Source organism: Cololabis saira, chromosome 16, assembly GCF_033807715.1.
Source record: "Cololabis saira isolate AMF1-May2022 chromosome 16, fColSai1.1, whole genome shotgun sequence".
Lineage (NCBI taxonomy): Eukaryota > Metazoa > Chordata > Actinopteri > Beloniformes > Belonidae > Cololabis > Cololabis saira.
The window spans coordinates 28,651,313-28,671,829 of NC_084602.1; the positions used below are offsets into that span (position 1 = coordinate 28,651,313).

At 39.7% G+C, this 20,517-nt stretch overlaps 1 protein-coding gene across 2 annotated transcripts; it reads left to right on the top strand.

The window, feature by feature from the left end:
• The first annotated feature begins 14,177 nt into the window (after positions 1 to 14,177).
• On the top strand, positions 14,178 to 20,338 carry gale (UDP-galactose-4-epimerase). Of its 2 annotated transcripts, none has more exons than XM_061743998.1 (11): positions 14,178 to 14,348; positions 15,487 to 15,616; positions 15,766 to 15,878; positions 16,611 to 16,724; positions 18,152 to 18,328; positions 18,414 to 18,527; positions 18,615 to 18,681; positions 18,768 to 18,853; positions 18,971 to 19,048; positions 19,749 to 19,863; positions 19,982 to 20,338. In XM_061743998.1, exons 2-11 carry the CDS (start codon positions 15,496 to 15,498, stop codon positions 20,044 to 20,046), a joined length of 1,050 nt encoding a protein of 349 aa, XP_061599982.1. In that variant the 5' UTR covers positions 14,178 to 14,348; positions 15,487 to 15,495; the 3' UTR covers positions 20,047 to 20,338. The 2 variants fall into 2 exon arrangements, with proteins under 2 accessions (XP_061599982.1, XP_061599981.1); XM_061743997.1 differs by having other exon boundaries at positions 15,763 to 15,878; positions 19,982 to 20,337.
• The last annotated feature ends 179 nt before the right edge of the window (positions 20,339 to 20,517 follow it).

The following is a 20,517-nucleotide window of genomic DNA, read 5'->3' on the forward strand; positions in this document are numbered from 1 at the left end:
AGCTGAAGTGCATTTTTAGAGGGGAATTGCAAGTGAATAGAAGGCAAATGAAATACACGAGAAAAAAAGAATAGAAGCTTTCAGTGCCGTATGTGTCCCTGCACAGACGTATGAATAAAAGCTTCAAAGGGGCAACAACAGATATTCTTTTCTTGCAAAGAGCCTCTTATTAAAGAGAGGTCTTCCCGTGTATCAAGCATATCATCCTCTGGAGTCCCAGGGGCATGTTTAGCCCTAATTTACTCATCAGAAACACCAGTGTCTCCCGGTAATTTCTGCAGTCCATTGGTTGTTTGGGGTGGAGTCCCCTGTCAGAAAGCATGCCCTGGAATGTTAAACACTAATTCACCTCTGAGTTGTGGAGGTGAATAAAGTGATTGTTCTATCTGGGAGCTGATTAAAACAGGCTCTGGCCCGTTTCTCCCCTCTGCGTTCACCTCTGACGTCCATCACATTCATTTCTGTATTCATGAGTAGATGAGAAAGCGCAGGCAGAGCGGCTGCTGTATTACAGATAATAAGGCCAGCGGGCACCACATTCACTGCCACAGGTTTCCCCCTGGCCTCGGCTCATTCAATTACTTCACAAGAGTTCTCTGAGGCGCAGCTGCACTATGGGGGTAAAGAGGAGCAAATTGAGGTACATTCATGTGGCTGCACACACACGCACTTACACACCTCGCAGATACAAAGCCATGGAAGAGGCACGCACACCGGAGCAAGAGCAGCCGGCATAGAAAGGATCTCATTGACAGGCATTTGTTTAGTAGTCAATACATTTCTGATACAAGTAAACAACCAAAAAATGGCTCATGTTGCTCACTGGCTGGTAGGAGAAATGAAATCAAGGTCATCGCTCATGGACTCCCTATATGAGGTTGCCATTATCTTGATGAAAGTCTGGACTGCAGCTGTATCATTGAGGAGCATGAAAGATGGACACTGGCAGACCTAATGAGCCATATCTATTGACCACCATTTGTCCATCTAAAGATTCATTAGGTCCATGTGGAAATCTCAGTTTAATACATAAGTGTCAGTCTCTTAGAATATTCACAAACAAATGTTTAAAACAAAAAGAAAATCCTTTGTTTCTCAGAAGACCAGTTGCTCTCCATGGTGCTGAACTTGTGCCCTTGAGTTTACGGGAGTAATCGAACTCACCAGTGCCACGCAGGACCACCGGTGATTTTCTATATAAGTATTACAGCTGCTAGTGTGCTGTTTCCCATTTACATTTGAATCTTTATTCATTCTGGTCTTTAAAAACTGCAACTTACATTTTGGTCTGTCCCATTTTTTTACCCCTGCACAGAGCTCCACCAGTTGTTTTCCAGCATAGAAATAAAATTATAGCCTCCAGATATATTTTCATGTCATGCTTTTAGAGTAGTTTTATTCATCTAAAAGAAAGAATTTTCTTTTACCTTGGTTGAAGTTATTTTAAATAGCAACTAACATCGGGTAAGGCATGATGCATCACAGACACGTCTTTCTCCTTTTGTTGTAGCTGCTCTCCTGAGATAGAAGAATCTAAGAAATGTACAAAGCAACCTTTTGGGCTTAGCTATGCAAGCACATCCTTAACACGTGTACATTAAAACAGAAACCTTTTCTTGACATTTGATTTGGGAATGCATCATTTTCCAAACAAAGCATTCCCAGAATTGGCATACTCTTCATTAGATGGCATAATTTGCATTCTCTTATAATTGTGCTGCTTCCTTGATTATTAAATGATCACCCTAATTAGGGAGCATAATAGGGTTAATCAGACTCTGCTCATCACACGTATTATTATTCCTGAAAAAAAGAGAAAGAAAAAAGAAGAAGGAAAAAGATATGGTACTTGATTAATTATATCAGCCTTTTCATCAGCTGGGCTACCACTCCCCCTTCTGAAATTAATATCATGTTGTAAATGGAAGGAAGGAGCTGGCCGGACACAGACAGATGAAAGATTTCACTCAAATTAATTAAGCACTAATTATGCGGTGGGATTTGGGAGCAGTTTGCATAATGAGCCCTATCAAAAGAGATCAGTCACAGAGAGGAGCTGTAGAGTTTCTATACAGCCCTGGGTTGATACATGGCCACCACTGCACCGCTGAAGAGGGCTGGCATAGAAGTGGGAAGAGGGTTAAAGCACTTTGAGCCTTGTGCCGTGAGGTTGAGGAGTGTTTTGTTTGGTTTGTCAATATGAGAAGCTTCCTCGCTTGTATCATAAATGTGAAATTTTTCTATTCTCACCTAAAGATATCACATCCGTCCTGGGGCTATGGGTGTAGGTTTTTTCCTATTCTTTTTTTTTTCCTCCTGGCTTAAGAATCAGATAATGAATTCCCTGGGTCTGCAAGAGCCAGTACGAACAGAGTGTACCTTTAAGTTGAGGCTAATTACAAACAACCAGCCTCCACACTCCAGGGAGCTTTAAAGACCCTAATCACCTCCCACTCCAATTCTTGTGGAGTTCAGTTATTGTTGATCAGGGACTACACTGTGGCTATCTAGTTAGACAATGGGAAAAGGGATTAAACAAACAGAAATGCTCTATGTCATAATCACCTGTTTAATCACTGCCAGTGTGCAGTGTATGGAGCCGAGTTACTTAAACTGATTTGTACCATAACCGCAGCAATCATACATCAACTAATCAAGGTGCATGGCTCAGCGCTGCCTTTAAAGGTCCCTGAGTGGAATTACAAAGACTATGATTAGTTAATCAAATGAAGAACCCAATGTCCCTTCTCTATTTGTGTATACACCTTATCTAAATGGAAATTGTATAGCTGAGGCACTTCCAGAAGGACACATCTACATGTGAATTGAGCCCTCTGCGGTGAATACAGAATGAGATCTTTCACTCTCAATCATCGTGTTATGGCATTGTGGAGACTTTTGCATGTCTGAATGATATTTGTTGTCAGTGCTCATGTGAATGATGCAATCACCCCGTCTGTTGTGAAGTAAATCAGGAAGCTCCAGGCAGCAGCCCTTCAAACGCACATGAGGATGTGCAGCACAATGTCAAGATTGTATTATTTTGAGAGAGGCAAAAGAGAAAAAGAAAAGGCAGCTAGTACTGACAGTGCATGAGAGGAAAAAAAGAAAAACAACGTGTAAGAGGCCTGTATGGCATAACTGATTTCTCCCTTTGGGTTTCTCTTTTGGTTACTATACTAGTTTAGCACTTTTAAACATTTCAATATTTTTTTTATTCAGTCATTTTACTTTGGAAGTGTATTTTACTCCATTTTATAATATTTGTTTGTTTTTTAACATGACTATACTGGTCATATTTAGGCATTTTCAGCAGATGCTTAACATAATTATGTATCTTAAATGAAAGCGAACTGTCAGAATCCGTTTCTTCACACGTGTCTAACAGAAACCTGGGACCATAATGTGATTCGTTCAAGTATACAGTAGTACAATACAGTGAAATCATGTTCTAGGAAAGTATAAAGTCTAATCAAAACAAAGAATGTCGTCTTCTTGACTCGTCATAAATGTGTGGATCACACACTACAGGCACAGCTACAGCACATCTCCAGTGACAAATACAAATCTGCACAAATCCTACACTGAAGCTTGGTGTCAAAATGTTATTTGGATGGTGATGATGAACTTTTAATGATTAGAGACCAACACAATGAAAATCCTCATAAGACTCACTGCAACCCTTTTATCACTGAAAAATCTGTAACGAATTCAAAGGTGAAGTTTACCAAAGTACATTAATTCAAGTACTTATGAACAAAATTCAACTTTATTTCATTCAATTCAATCCAAATACATTCAGTTCAACGGTACTTTATCAACCCCCCAAACAGAAGTGGTATATTTCTGTTACTATTTTCTACTGCGGCTACTTTGGTTAATATTTTATCTTCACGCAACTTCTCCCTGCTAAAATATTTAGCTTTTTAGTACACCATATTCATCTTAAAGCTTTAGGTTAATTACATATTTCTAGTTTTGTATGTTTAAAAAATACTGATTAAAGTACAGTTTATTGGAGCTTTATCTTAATAATCACTTGGAACAGTTGTATCATGTTTTTTTCCATATTTGTTGTTGCATTTAAAAACAAAAATGCCAAAGTGAGCTCCACCCCAGCCTACTGCAGCTGGAAACCTATTGCTTTTGCAATAATGATGTAACATTGCAAAGCCACAGAGGACATTCTACTCGGCTTTTTAAGTATTTATATTTTCATGATAATTCATCCATGTTAAGGTGATCGAGGATGTTTACACCGTAGTAGTGACAAGTGAACTCGAGTGTATGAGTATTTCCTGCTCTGCCAACTAAATCACATTTAGATAGATCATGAGTAAAGTCATTTTTTTCCAGCGGTGAAGCAAACCTTTCTCTTCACTCTGTTAGACATGCTGTTGGACATTGTGACGGCTGTTCCTAAAGAGAAAAGAATCTCTGCCCATTGCTTTGTGATAACTTCCTTTAAGGGGAAGCAGACTTGACCTGCACACTCCTTCTTGAATCACCGCTATTATTTGTCAGTGACAGCAGCCCTTTGCGGGGTGGGAGGGGCGCTCTGAAAGGTAGAGGGTCGTGGACGTCCCAATCCATCTCTGTCTGCCAAGCGATTGATTGTGATTTAGCACACGGGGCAAGAAATGGTGGGGTTTCCATTCTGATGAGCGATAGGAGGGAACCCTTTGACTTCCAGCACATGGCAAGCAGAGGCAGAGCTATGATGACGGGTCACGGGCAGCTGGTGGGGAGAACTGGGCTGGATCTGGGGGTTGCATTGATCACGAGATAGAAGGTGATGTCACAGATCTGGGACAAAGCCCGCAGGCCAACCACCCAAGTCTATCACTTGTCTCATTTATCACCGTTCCAGCTTTGTAGTTAGTGTAACGGTTGCCAGCTAATTGTTTCATCATCAGGGGATCCATCATCAGCGGAGATGACAGTGAATACTGAGCAGCAGGAAGGTCGTACCACAAGTAAAAGGCCATATTTGAGGGAGTATTGTGCCAGCTGGATTTGAAAAAAGGCTTCATTTCCCTTTGTAGATTCCTAATGGAAAAAAATAACAGGCTTCCTATTCCATATGGTGCTCTAAGTCAAATGTTTGTGCACAGACTACATAATGCCAGATTGAATTTGAGATGCTTGTAACTTGGGAGCGTTTGGTACTTATCGATACTTAAAATGATCTGTTTCTTCAGTTTTTCATTCTGAATGTAGTATACTCCCAGGAACCATGATAGCATATCATCCCTGATTTAAAATTTGCCCCGAGTGAAGAGTTTTCTGCCTTTTATGATGCTTCAATTTTTCATTTGCCTCAAAGACACGCCCATGCTCAATGCCCAATATCAGACTGGAACTCAGAAGGAAATGAGTTATACTTTTTCATTTGGATTCCAAATCTCAATACTCAGGGGCAGAGGTGGAAAAATATTCATCCCATTCTTGACGGAGCTTTGTTTCACAGCTCAGGTCTGGTGTTGGACATAAGCTGTCCTTGGAAGGATGATAAGCTCAACCGTGGCCATGCTTCAGTGGACCGATCAAGCAGCTTAACTCCATAATGAACCCTAGCCCAGCCTTGCTCGGAAATGTTCTATGTTTTCGACACTTTTCATATAATGAGGGGGTTATCTGCTGTTTACTCTATATCATCTATCTAGCCATCCATTAGCCATACTCGCTTATCCTTTTAGAGGGTCGTGTGGTGGGGGTGGTGGGTGCAGGAGATCCACACACAAAAGCCTCAGGTGACCTTCTTGCTGTGAGTTGCACTTTATATCAGAACTATCTAAAATGTTGTTTTTTTTGCACACGCAGAACACCACGTATCCAGCATTTAAAAATCACCTCTTTATCATCTCGAGCGACTCCTGCATCTTTCAAAAACTCTACATTTAACAGCAGTGAGCTATAGATGTTGTTTTGTCAATCCCAGGAAGTCATGTGGGCCAGGTGGACGCGTGGCCAGTAACCTGATCTGCTGTTGACAGAGCAGGGACAGGTGCTCCGGCCAAACTAATCCATACATGCATACTAGAAACAGGTCATCCATTAAGGCAGATTGATTCAAAGCATTAAAAAAAACGTTCCTCAACAATCCCAGCCTGGCCTTACTTTTGCCGTTGCCATGATACCAAATTGCAGTAATTCAGGTTGGCCTCAATTGGAAAGGGAAAGGAATGTTCACTTAGGTCTGAACTTTATGAAATGAAAATAAAATGACAGGGGGACGGGGGGGGATTATCATCCAAAATACTAGATACACATGATAATGCTTAAGCCTTATTTAACCCGAGTACCGCACTGCAAAAACATTGATGCTTCCTTTAAGAGGGTCGAGTATGAGGCAGCCTGCATGACCATTTAACATAAAAACCTAGTGTTTTTTTTTTTGTTTTTTAAAAAGCATATAAAACTACAGTTTACTTTGATTCAGTGTTATTATCAAATCCACTCCCCTGAGGCCCCAAATGCCAAATAAAGGTTTACAGGCAGAGGCCAGACATCTGCTGCTCTCTGATTGGCTGAGAAGCCAGCAGCGGTCTCACCTGTTATCCACAGCCCAGTGCATGGTAAACACCCTCAGTCAGACCTGCTGAGGGGGGAAGGAGCCCATCTGGTCAGTAGAATTAACAACCAGCTCTTTAACAATGGCTTCCAGCTAAAGGGGAAAGGCACAACAGGCCACATCAGCCAATAAAAGCAGACTATGCATGACATTTAAGGCCTGATGCAGGGCTTACTGGTATACAGGTTGCCTACTGTCCGCACCAGTCGCTGGCAATAAAACAAAAGACAATCTCACAGAGCGGGAGGGATGCGGCATATAAACCCGTCTGCTGCTTCAGCTCTCTCGAGCTAATCATTTCTGTGTAAGGAGGAGCACTGAGCGCGTAAAATTGAAACGCCAGACGGGGATAAATTTCAGGATGCTGTCACAGGGATGACTTAATTAACAAACACAATTTTTACTCATGCAAACACTGTTATTTTCCACTTTGCTAGGAGTCCCAATTTAGAAAAAGTGCTATATTGTGCAAAGAGGAACTATGACAGCCAGTTTTTCTTTGCACAAGAAGGGCTTGTAAGCAAGAAAGAGATGGATGAGACAGGAGTCTTGCCAAAGTAAAAGTCAGTGCAAGCTGCTGGTGGAGTTACTCGATTAAACAGTGCCACCTTGTGTCTTGTTATCAATCTTTGAAAACCTGAAGGATGTGGGACAAATTGAAACTGAAATCAACGCTAGTCTTTGAATCATTTCCTTTCCCGAAAAAGATTACGTTTTGATCTAAATATTTCCCTAAACTTTGCATTGAGTTCAGTTCTTTATGTAATCTTGGAGTTTACATCATTCACAAAATGAGGCCCAACAGGTCAGGAGAGGAGATTAACTCTGGTTTATTCGATATTTCATGGACTCTATTTTACAAAATGGGATGCAAAGGATGCAGACAAAGTCTGTAAATGAGATCTAGAGGATACAAAGAGGGTTGTGAAGACAGAAAGGTTCGGGGTGGAGTTTGAACAGCAAGCAATGGGCTCTCTACAGCTGCTGGCACTAATGAGGATAATTACCCCAGTAATAACATTAGCCTATCTGAGGGAATGGAGGGGAAGGACAAGTGGTTGTCTTTGTGTGTATGTGTGTGTAGGGGGGTGTGCAGCCATGTGTGTGTGTGCATGACCGTGCACGTGCCTCTCCTTCTATCTCACTCGCGGTCTCTCCCCTCATTCCCTGAATCTCAATATCTCTTTGTTAGCCCACAATAATTGTATTTGGGCCTCATATCCGCCATATCAGATTCGAGTTTGTACTAGGTAATTAGCAGAGGAAGGGAAGCCTCCACACCAGGAGGACAAATGCCCCCATGACATCATTCTGGCTCCACTCAGGAGGGGAAGGTTGTTTTTTTTTCTCTCTCCTCTCTAACTCATCTTCATCTATCTTGTCATTCAGCTGTCAAGAAAAGAGCCGAGATTTGGGGGCCGTAAATGCAAAAAGAAGGTTTAAGGCTCTGAAAAAGGAGCAGGGCTGGGATTAGGAAGATAAAGAAACGAAGAGAGGAAGGGGAGTTAAAGGAGAAAAAGGTGATTTGGGATGAGATGGAGGGCTCTGTTTTTCCAGCGAGCCTGTAATCTCCAATCAGCTTTTACTAACAGACAGCAGGGGGAAAGTTCCTCTGCGCTAATGCAGCCTGCCATTCAGAAGGAGCTGCTGTATCCAGCTGGGAGTCCGAGGGATGAGGGGGGGATTAACTGGCACTCAGGTGGAGAGAGATGAAGAGAATCAGACGAAGACCCTGTGGATGGTCACACCCTTCATCACTTTTTTTTCTCTCTCTCTCTCTCTTTCTCTCTCTCCGTCTCAGAAAACAAATGTACTGTACTCTGTGTTTTCTGGGTGGAGTGGTGACAGCAGGAGGAAATGATGGAGGATTAATTCAGGGGTGACTTCTGTCTCTGGAGGGGATTGTCATTTCTAATCAATCGAGCCACGTGATCGGTTTTAAAGATGAGTAAACAGTTTCCCTGCTTATAGAATGAATGTTTTTGTCGTCACTTTTTGACAGATTTGAATGGAAATACATTGAGGTTAGATTAACCCTGGAACTCCCATCCAGACGTATTTTGTAAAATATTTCACTTTTACTTTCAAAACCTCTCCAGTTTACCTCAGGGGAACAGCAATGTTTGACACAACAACAGTTAGAACAAACGCAAAGGGCAGATGTATATCTGTTTTAGGAGTGAAACTGTGGAACTCATTAGAAAATGACCTTAAACTAGCAAATTCAATAAAAGCATACAAGTATTATTCAAAGCAAAGGTAATGGACACATATATAGAAACACAATAAGCAAACAAAGAAGAATGTACACATGCATGAGATGAAATAACAACTTAAATTTGTTTTGCCGGTTTCCTTAGCATCTTTTCACTTTCTGTTTTCAGAGCTATCATTATTATTATTATATTATTGCTATTATTATTATGATTACTATTATTATTACTATTATTATTATTGTTATTATTATTATTATTATTATTTTGTGTAGACTTATGATACTTCATTTGTTTTTTTGTATATTCTATTCTGTTAAAAGGTGGGCAAGATAAGCTTTATGCTTCAAGTCCAGACCTTTTCGGTCAAATAATCACAATTTTGACCAGGGAAAAACCTGTGTTATTTTGTTTGTTGATTTTTGTTTGTGATTGACCGAAATAAATATTTACTACTAGTTTCTCTCCCTGTCATTGTTGCTCCATTGTCTGACTTTATGGTTTAAAGCAGGCAGTATATTCACAAACACAATTTCCTTGGCTTCTAAATAACTACTCCTGCCTTCTAAGGGCCATGCATCTCCCAGCGCCACACTGCCTCCGTGTGTTTTACAGGTGATGCTTGTATTGGATAATCACAGGTTCAGAACCTTCTCTACATTTATTTCCCCTATCATTCTGGTGTTTATGAGTATAAAAAATCTTTTATGGACTTTCTCCTCTTGAAGCTTGTGAATGTTTGTGCCGAACTCTCAGCATTTGCTCTTGTAAAGTCTTCACTTTATAGCAGACTTACAAGTTTTAAATTACAATTTTTACTCCAGGAGAGTGTTCTTCACGTCGCTAGCTGTTATGAAGGGGTTTTCTTTGCCATGGAAAAGGGTGGTGCCATCGTCCGACACTGCTGTGGATGTAAGGACCTTTTTATTCTGCAGAGCTCTCTTTTCAGATTGTGCAAAACTGTTGATTTGTCCACTTCTTAAATTCTCACGATGAAATACAAATTGACGTAAAGATGGCCTGCTTCAGTTTGAGCGAGGTTCTTTGGCTGCAGATTTTGATTTCAAAGGAACAGCAGCCAAATGCAAATAACTGATGAAAAGATCATGAAAGAGGGGCCCACACCTGCCCATTAAACAGCTGTCACTTTATTTAAATGAAAAAAAGTGGGCGGGATGGGATGTATACAACTTCAATAAAGAACTATGGCAAAAACAATTGTAGAAATAAAGTGTTTCAAGGTTTAAATCACCCTCAGAGTAATGTTTTATTTACATTTTTTAGTCACAGAGAAGTACTTGTACTCCTCATAGAGCAGATTACACCATAGCCAAAATATCTGCACACATTTTGAAACATAAGCGACACACTCAGCGGGATCAAACCTGGAAATGTGGATCATCTTCTGGCAGGAAGTTGTCGCTGCCCGTTTTCCTCCGGCTGACACCTCGTGGTGCCGTCAGGCGCTGTGTATTTGGACAAAGTCTTGGCAACTCAGTGGACACCATTAGCTGTGATCAGAGGTGTCAAGTAACGGAGTACAAATACTTTGTTACCTTACTTAAGTAGAAATTTTGGTTATCTATACTTCACTGGAGTAATTATTTTTCAGACGACTTTTTACTTTTACTTCTTACATTTTCACGGAATTATCTGTACTTTTTACTCCTTACATTTTAAAAATAGCTTCGTTACTCTATTTCATTTCGCCCTTTAAAAAAAAACTATCCAGTTAAATTGCTCCATCCGGATAGAGTGAATTTGGTTGTGGTTGTTTCAGATGTTCTTATCCAGTTTTGTTCTTACATCCTCAGATTCCTGCAACTAAACTTGGATGTACATTCCAATAAAGGTTAGGATAAATGATAACATGCCTCTGAAGTTTGACTTTTTGCACCATTACAATACTTATAGGCAACTAGTCTTCATATCTCCTGCTCTCTGAAACACATATTAATGCTCAATAGTACACATATATGGTTCTTTAATATATTTGCATTATACTAAGATGCATTCATTTTCAATGGCTTTTTTCCTTAATGGCTTTTTCCCCCTTACATTACTTTTACTTTTATACTTTAAGTAGTTTTGAAACCAGTACTTTTATACTTTTACTTGAGTAAAAAACTTGAGTTGATACTTCAACTTCTACAGGACTATTTTTAAACTCTAGTATCTATACTTCTACCTGAGTAATGAATGTGAATACTTTTGACACCTCTGGCTGTGATTAAAAGTGAACGTATCTTTCAAACACCAACATCCCCTGGAATTATTACATAATAAGAACAATACACGTGTGCAGGCGTGAACTTCCCCGACTGATCCCATATACAGGAAAGAAGGGAGTAATAACTGGAGTCGTCCACTCCCAGTGAATGTGCAGCATAGCTGGCAGCCTCTGTTAGTAAGTAAACATTTACGCTGGTCCACCCATCTCTGCCGCTCATATGTGGACCCCGGCCCAGTCCCGCGTCCTCTCTTTAGTCCTTTTTCTCATGGAGTCTTTGGAGCGCTGTCTGTGCTGCACTGCATCTGTTCTTTCCCAGATCCTGCCTGGCAGTCGTCCAGCACTCGGGGGGCAGAGATGCCCATCACACTTCCCAACGCCAGCGCCTTCCTCCAGCGGGGCCAGCAGGGCCAGCAGGCAGGGGGACGTGTAAATGTGCACTTAAAAATATTCATAGTTGAGCCAGGAGCTGATAGACGTCAACACACAAAGTCTGGAACAAATCCTGAGGACAGAAACTGAGGATACAAAAACAAACCGTTTTAAAATGAGAGAAACATCAGACCAGTTTTTTTTTTGTTTTCATTTGCTGTATCTCCTCTGAGTAATAAATGTTTTCCTCTGTCTCGTCTCATTCAACGTCTCTCAATAGTTGCATTGGTTTCTGTTGCTATTATATTTCACAGTATATCTGAATTATGTTGCCATGTTGTTTTCCCTCTTGAGACGTCCTTGTTTGTTCCAATTTCTTCACTAACAAAGAGACAGCGTTTGCAGGAAAAGATGGAAGTAAACTTTGTCTCTCAGACATCTGTTTCTTTTCATTTTTATTTGATTCAGGTCCTGCTGCCTTTCTTTGAGTGCCAGTGTTTTTCAGCTGGGCAGGACTGGCACACAGGCTTCAGAAATCACACAGGATAAAGAAAATTCAGCTGCGTCTGCAGGATTCTGACTGCGGAGGGTTTGCAGATAAATGTAAAATAAGTAACATTTGAAGTGAAGAAAATGTAGATTGTCGATGTGACTTAACTGTCTCTGAAAATTGGGAAAATTGTCGTTGTATGTGTATTTTCAGATTGTGTGTCTTATATCTTGTTAAATACAGAATAAGATCCAGAATCAACTTCTGAATAAATAAAAGTGCACTGGAAAGCATGAAGTTGAGGATAAACCATATTGTTTTGATACTGATTCAGTTTTTTGTTATTTTAAGCATCTTAAAAAATGTGAGCTTTCGGATAACTTTTCCCAGGTTCAAGTTGGTGAAGACAACACAGAATAAGATTTTCACAAATCTGGAGACTTTCAGGTAACCATTTCACAGTTTGAGATGTAATAATGATGAAATTAGTTAACATGAAAGCTGGAAGACCAACAGAATTTGCTCAAATTCTTGCACACCACAGCTTCTTCTTCAATCAGGATGAAGTCATTCACTGCACTAAAGCTGTTGGAGAAGCCCTTCATGAAATAGTTGATAGAGGAAAACTTACCTGTATCTGCAAAATTCTGGATTAAAGGTTAGCAAATGAACATCTAAGCAGGTCTACGAGTTATGTTGACTACAGTGAACAAATATGTAGTGTATAGAAAACAAACTTTTAGATAAGGAACACAATCTTAGGGGCTGTGGTGGATCTGACCTGTCTGGAGTGTCTGAACGATGGATGGATGGATGGATGGATGGATGGATGGATGGATGGATGGATGGATGGATGGATGGATGGATGGATGGATGGATGGATGGATGGAACACCTCCCTAGTTCTTCAGCAAAAGAGTCAATCAATCATCCATGTTGACTCAATGAAACAAAGTAAATTCAAATATAAAAATAAGCATCTCATCATGGTTAAAGGAAAAATAATAATTTAAAAAACTGAACAGAAAAAGGGGGAAAGATTTTGACTTCTTAGAAGGGATAATGATTCGTAACACACCTTCCAATCAGTCTAGTGCTGCTACCTACACAAGCTAAAGGTTTCGTCATGTCCTTCGTCGTTCCCTGGCTTTTACATCTTTACTTATTTGTGCACAGACCTCAAAGGAAGAATGTATGGCAGAAGACTCTTGTAGAATCAGATGCATTCTGCAGAATTAATTGTTTTTTCACCAGACACAAACTATGCAACTAGATATAATATACACGACTGTCTCAGAAAATTTGAATATTGTGATAAAGTCTTTTATTTTCTGTAATGCAAAAATGTTATACATTCTGGATTAATTACAAATCAACTGAAATATTGCAAGCCTTTTATTATTTTAATATTGCTGATCATGGCTTACAGCTTAAGAAAACTCAAATATCCTATCTCAAAAAGTTTGAATATTCTGGGAATCTTAATTTTAAACTGTAAGCCATAATCAGCAATATTAAAATAATAAAAGGCTTGCAATATTTCAGTTGATTTGTAATTAATCCAGAATGTATGACATTTTTGTTTTTTTAATTGCATTACAGAAAATAAAGAACTTTATCACAATATTCTAATTTTCTGAGACAGTCCTGTACAACTAAAAGTAAATAGAACATCACAGTTTGTCTCTGGTGCTTGTTAAGTCTGATATGATGGAGGTGGGCCTCCATCATATCAAAGGTGGTCCTGTTCATTGTTTTTAATTCAGCCATGTCTCAAGTGTACTGGCTGAAAGCACACAAATGTAAAAGAACTTGTCTGACTATTGAATGTTATCTTTCGTTTTCTTGTAAAAAGGAAAAGCAGGTTTGATCAGCCGGACACAGTGTCGTCTTAAAGTAACGTGGCACTTTTCCTTTTGCCATTTAAGAGGTTACACATGGGAGGATGCTCAGCACAAACACTTCCTTGTGTGACCTGGTGGGGGCGTGGCCTTGTTGTACTACTCTCTGACGTCATAGCAGGCGAGGCGCTCACGTACGCTTTAAATGAAGCTGGCGACTTTCTATATTTGACTCAGTGACATGATCCAAAATAAACCATAATTACGGCTTGATAAACAGCAATATTCATTAAGATATTATTGAGTTTATGATTTTACACAACCATTAAGCATTTCATTTAGGTTACTGTAAACGCAGGTGTATTTATTGGTCTTGGTTTCAAATGTAGTCGCCTTAATGCTTTTATTTTGAAGGTACGCAGACAGGAAGTCGTGAATTATTTCTCACTTAACTTTTCTCCACGTTTACCAGGAAGTAAAGAAATGTATAAAGAAGAGAAGGGAAGACTATTTTTGAATGAAACGATAGATAAACTCCTTTTCTTTTCCTACCACCTCTGACACGCTTTACCAGGAGACTCAACCGGCAACGACTAATTTAGCTGCTTACAGAGAGTAAAATAAAACCAGTGAGTATTTTACAGACACTGCATTAAAATACATCATTGTCTAATTCTCAGATTGTGTTTTTTTTTTACTGTAAAGAGATAATATGTTAGTTATTTAGTCTCAGCCTGTGACACAGCTTTGATTTAGTCTTGACTAATGAAGGTGCTGGGGGACTTTAGAGTCCTAGTATGACTTTTAAAAGCATCACAAACTAAGATTTGTTAATTACCAACACACAGAACAAGGGATAGTAAAGCCAGCTTCATATCTAAGCACAAGGTTAATGATTTCTGTTTTTTATACAGCAATAACCTGTCCTTGGTACATGGAAAGAATCAGGAAAACAATATTACCAATCAAAGAGGAATACATACAATCAGGCTTTGTCAAAGAGATAAAAATAGTCTGATGACGCACCACAGTTGTTTCATATTGTTCGACAAGTTAGGCTTGTACCTGTTCACAGGTTGGGCACATACCTACCAAGATGAGCTAGTGAAGCTTTCAGGGGTAATAACAGGCTTCAGGCCATTTTGGGGTGACATTGTGTAAACAGGGAGTGAATTAAAAGGGTGTTACAAGGCTTTGTTTTAATTGAGTTTGAGTTTATTTTATTTATAACAGGGACAATACATATTAATGAACATATACATGTAAATATGCAAGACTATAGCCAACGGCTAATTTTCATCTTTAGTCCCTTCGGCAGGTTAATGTCAACAACATAAAATAATAAAATCAATAAAACAACAGTAACGACAAGTAGAACAGTTAGCTTCCATGGCCAGTAGGCAGGAGGAGCAATTACAAGAGAGAAAGCGTGTCCTTAAAAACACAATAGGACAGAAAAGGAACAGAAAAGCAAAAACAATGAAAAGTATAGTGGATCATGAAACATACAGGCCAAGGGTCAGGGGACCATACGAATTTCAGTAATATTAAATGCTAAAATTAGGTATCAAAGGGCTGATTAAAGTGCAGAGTGCTGAAGTGTTAAAGTGTTAGGTGCGTAATTATATTGCAGATTGCCCGATTGCACAGTAAATATAAAGTGCTATTTTAAATGCACAATACTCAGTACATATTACATTAATTAAATAACAGCAATGACAGTTTTATGGTACTGGGAGTACCCATTTGTGTGTTGTATTTTGACAGGTCCCAAGAATGGCAGAGAAGGTGCTGGTCACAGGCGGAGCGGGATACATCGGGAGCCACTGTGTGGTGGAGCTGATTGAAGCCGGCTACCAGCCAGTGGTGGTGGATAACTTCAGTAATGCTGTACGAGGTAAGCCGCACCACTCAGTAAAGGGTGAATGAATAACCTTTATGTGTCATAAAGTGTCCAGTTCCAAGTACATTTATTTCCTGTGGTCGTACTAAGATCTGTTGTCCCTCTGCATGTGTCTGATCTACATCCTGTTGGGCCTGGAGGAGAAGGGGGTGTGGCGGAAAGCATACGACGGATAGAGAAGCTCCTGGACACCAGCATTGAGTTTCATGAACTAGACCTTCTGGACCACCAGGGCTTGGAGAAACTCTTCAAAAAAGTCAGAACATTACTCTTTATTGATCTTATCTGTCACTAAATTGATTGATTGATAGAAAATGAATCCGTATCACTGACCATATATAATCTGGCAAATCCAGCTGTTGTCAAATCAAATCAGTCTTTAGGGTTCAGAGTGGATTTCAATATGCTAGAATGCTATTTAGGAGGATTTAAACTTCTCTAAAGAAATGTACATTTGCTGTTAAGCAGTTTATACAAATAGATAGATAGATAGATAGATAGATAGATAGATAGATAGATAGATAGATAGATAGATAGATAGATAGATAGATAGATAGATAGATAGATAGATAGATAGATAGATAGATAGATAGATAGATGTCTTTATTGACACTAAACACATTTAGTAAAATTGACATTGCTGCTCTCGTTTGCAAAGAAAAGAAAAGAAGAGCAACTATACAATAAAATACTTTCAATTACTATAAAATACTTAAAAAAAACTATAATGTACATATAGTTAAACTTTGTTATGCTTAATTTACTCATATATCAGCTCTAAGCTAAACAGATTGTTTTGCTTTTTAGGGAGGATAAAACAATCGGATCCATCAGGCTTTTTTTTTTCTAAAACTGTCTCCCCTTGAAATTATAAATTATCATATAATGATTAACATGAGTTTATAAATGCAGTCTTTGCATACATGTTTTATGAAATCTGTGGGGCCTGTATCTATCACACATGTGTAACTGTATATGTGTTTTGCAGCACTCTTTCAGTGCCGTGATGCACTTTGCAGGCCTGAAGGCTGTCGGGGAGTCGGTGGAGCAGCCGCTGCAGTACTACAGAGTCAACCTCTCCGCTTCCATGAACCTCCTCGAGGTCAGTTTCAACTTTCATTTTTGTCATTGGATCTCACCCCCCTTCCATGCATTCTGCACGTCACTCTCTAATTCTTATTGAACTGTTCAGTATTTGCACTAAACTTCACCCCTTGTTTGCTGAGTGCACAACAGCGCGCGTTTGTTTGAGTTTGAGCTGGCAACTTCTAACACTCCAACCAACCTGCATGTGTTTAAAAATGTTTTTGTGTGAGCGTCCGGTTGCTCAGTGGGTTGAGCCGGCAGGCGGGCCATGTACAGAGGCTATGGCCCTCCTGCAGGTGGCCCAGGTTTGAATCCCGGCCTGTCCCGGCTCTTTACTGCGTTTGTGCCCCACCCCTCCACCACCAGTAGGCCTGTGTTGAAAAAATCGATTTTCCGATTCTAAATCGATTTTCATATTAATTCCTAAAAATCGATTCTTATGTCTACAGAACGATTTATTTTTTTAAATTTATTTATTTATTTTTTTCCTCATCATTTTCGCCAGGTGAACTTTAATCCCAGTAGTCGGACACACAGTTTGTCATGACACTTCTGAAAAATGCCAGGTGCTTCATGGCAATATGTGTGCGTGGTGACAGAATAAATTAGATAAGCTAAAATTATTTGTTTACTGCATGAACTGTTGCAATTTCTTTCTTTTTTGCACTTTAAATATTGAAAGGCCTGTTTGAGTTATTTATTTCTTAGTTATTTCACAATAATTATTGTGAAATTATTATTTCACTAGTTATTTTACAGTCATATAATTCAGGCAACAGCTCAAAAAAAAATTTAAATAACGCTAAGCTAAATCAATATCGGATCGAATCATGATAATGGATTCTGAATATTAAGAATCGGAATCGAATCGATTCTTGACATTTGAATCGATACCCAGCCCTAACCACCAGCCAGGTTTCCTGTCAAGCAACTTTCCACATAATTTCAATTCAAAATACTAGGCCTCTAGAGCCACAAACGTCTTTTTTTCTTTTTTTTTTAAAGGAGCTTGAGGCAGGATTTATGAAAAAAATGCGTATACGTTTTAAGTTTTCTAGTAATGTCAGATGAAGCGTTCCAAACCAAAAAGAATGAGCCCTCTAGTGTATCTCTCCGTTGCCTTGAACAGGCTGTGTGCTGCAAAATGCGCTGCAATTCTGGGCCCGAATTTCCTGCGCTGTCCTGCGGATGTGACGTCAAATGACGCTGCATGCGCGTTCTCCCGTGCCGGCTTCGCTGTTGGCTGCAGTACCCCCGACGGTCGTCGTGGCGCTAATGAGTCTCATTTCTTATTCTTGCCTCAAGCTCCTTTAAATGTTTTCGAGCTCTCTGTGTCCGCTATCAGCCTTTCTATGTATCTGCGTGCTGCAGACTGCTGCCTCGCTGGCCTGCTGACTGTATGTGTGTGCCGTGTTTATGTGTGTGCATCTGCATGTGTCTCAGGTGATGCAGGCTCACAGGGTGCACAATCTGGTCTTCAGCAGCTCAGCCACGGTATACGGAGATCCTCAGCACCTTCCCATAGATGAGCAGCACCCTGTGGGAGGCTGCACCAACCCCTACGGCAAGACTAAGTACTTCATCGAGGAGATGATCAAGGATCAATGTAAAGCTGAGAAGGTGCTGATCAGAAGGTTGAAATGCGTGCAGAGATGCGCATGCTCACTTTGTATAGAGTGTCTCACTACGACGTCTGTGTAAGCAGGACTTGAATGCGGTACTGCTGCGTTATTTCAACCCCATCGGAGCTCATTCCTCTGGTCTGATTGGAGAAGACCCTCAGGGCATCCCCAACAACCTGCTGCCATATGTTGCCCAGGTATCCAAAATCTCTGCCAAATGCACTTTAAAGATGTATATTTCTGTGTCTGCTTTCATTTAATCTACTTATTAATGTCCCTCATAGGTTGCTGTTGGGAGGAGAAAGTGCCTCAGTGTATTTGGAAATGATTATGACACAGTCGACGGTACAGGTAATGAAGGAGACCCTCAGTTAGTTTGTTGTTGGACAGTCAAATATCCTGAAAAATACAAACAAGGTTTTTCTTTCCTTTTTTAGGTGTGAGGGATTATATCCACGTTGTTGATCTGGCAAAGGGGCATATAGCAGCTCTGAAGAAGCTGAAGGATAGCTGTGGTTTCAAGGTGAATTTCAGAGGAAAATCTGAGAGCTTTCAAACCGACTCATTTTTTGTCTGTTTGAGCAAACTTTGCATGTTTATAGCTGCCTTAGCATCTGTGTGTTGTTGTCTGTGCATATAGGTTTACAACCTTGGAACTGGGAGAGGCTACTCTGTGCTCCAGATGGTGAAAGCGATGGAAAAGGCATCGGGGAAAGAGGCAAGTTGCAGAAATATTTCTGCCTCCCACATTCCTAATTTATATTATTATATTATATGTAATTTTTGTATGCCTGTTATCAAATTCACAATTAAGATTGCCTCCTATCACTAAATGTCAATCAATCAATACATAACTTTATTTGTCCCCAATGGGGCAATTAATCTTGCAGCAATATGTAGACATATACACATAAAAAAAACGACTTTAAATCTAAAAATCTAAAAATCCAAGCCCCACAACAGCTACCTTTTTCCTCATGGAATTGAGAAGGGAGATGGCAGAAGGTACAAAAGAATGTTTATATCTGTTAGTTTTGAGAAGTGGAAGTCTGAGCAATGTACCCGATGGAAGAAACTGAAACTCTTGGTGTAGAGGATGGGAACAGTCTGATAGGATAGTTTTTGCTTTCCTATACAGCTGTTTGTTATATAAACAGCTGTATAGGATTTGTCTGTAGCAAATTATTTTGCTACAGACATTAACCACCTTGGTAAGAACAGTTTTCTGCTTTACCCTAAGTGATGAAAACCAACAAATGAAAGAAAAAGTTAATAGAGACTCGATGAAAGAGCGATAAAACATGGACATCAAGGATGAATCAACATGAAATTTGGAAAGTTTTCTAAGACAGTACAGACAGTATGTCCCTTATCAAAGTGAGTGAATGTGGATGGTACATCATATGTCTTCTGTGTAGATCCAGTACAAGATTGCCCCTCGGAGAGACGGAGATGTGGCGTCCTGCTATGCCGACCCCACGGTTGCCGAGAGGGAGTTGGGATGGAAGGCTGCATTTGACCTGGAGAGGATGTGTAAGCAAAGCTACACTGATCAATCTGGTGAACTAAATCCAGATGGAGACTTACAATGTTATACAGTTGAAATAGTTCTCACTAATGCATTTGTTTATTTTCACTTATTTCCATGTAGGTGAGGATCTGTGGCGCTGGCAGTCCATGAACCCCACTGGATTTACTAATGGCACACTTTCTTGATGAAGCTCCAGCTGGTCATTGTTTTTAAATCACCAATGCAAACCTCAAATTTCCTCATTTTCTCACACTGTGCATATACACCTCAAATCTGAAGTCTTTGGCTTCTTTATGTTGACTTTTCTATCCCTCCTATTATCCATTCCTTGATTTTCTTTTAGCATTTTTTTTTAATAATCAATCCTAGAAAATATATGCTTAAACATTTGTTTGTTTGTCCTGTTATTTCATATTTAACAAGGGGATAATTACTTTTTAAATGTATGAATCTGCAAGCCATAACAATGAAAGAATAAATTAATTTTTCCAACTAAATAAACTGGTCTCATTTCAGCTTCACTGTTTTTTCACTAACTGTGAAATTGCTTATGTGTCACTGGAGGGTGACAATAATATGAGATTATTTCAAAAGGCTGGGATGTCCACACAGAAACAAAAGGACACAAGTCCCTCTTGAAATGTATACACATTTAG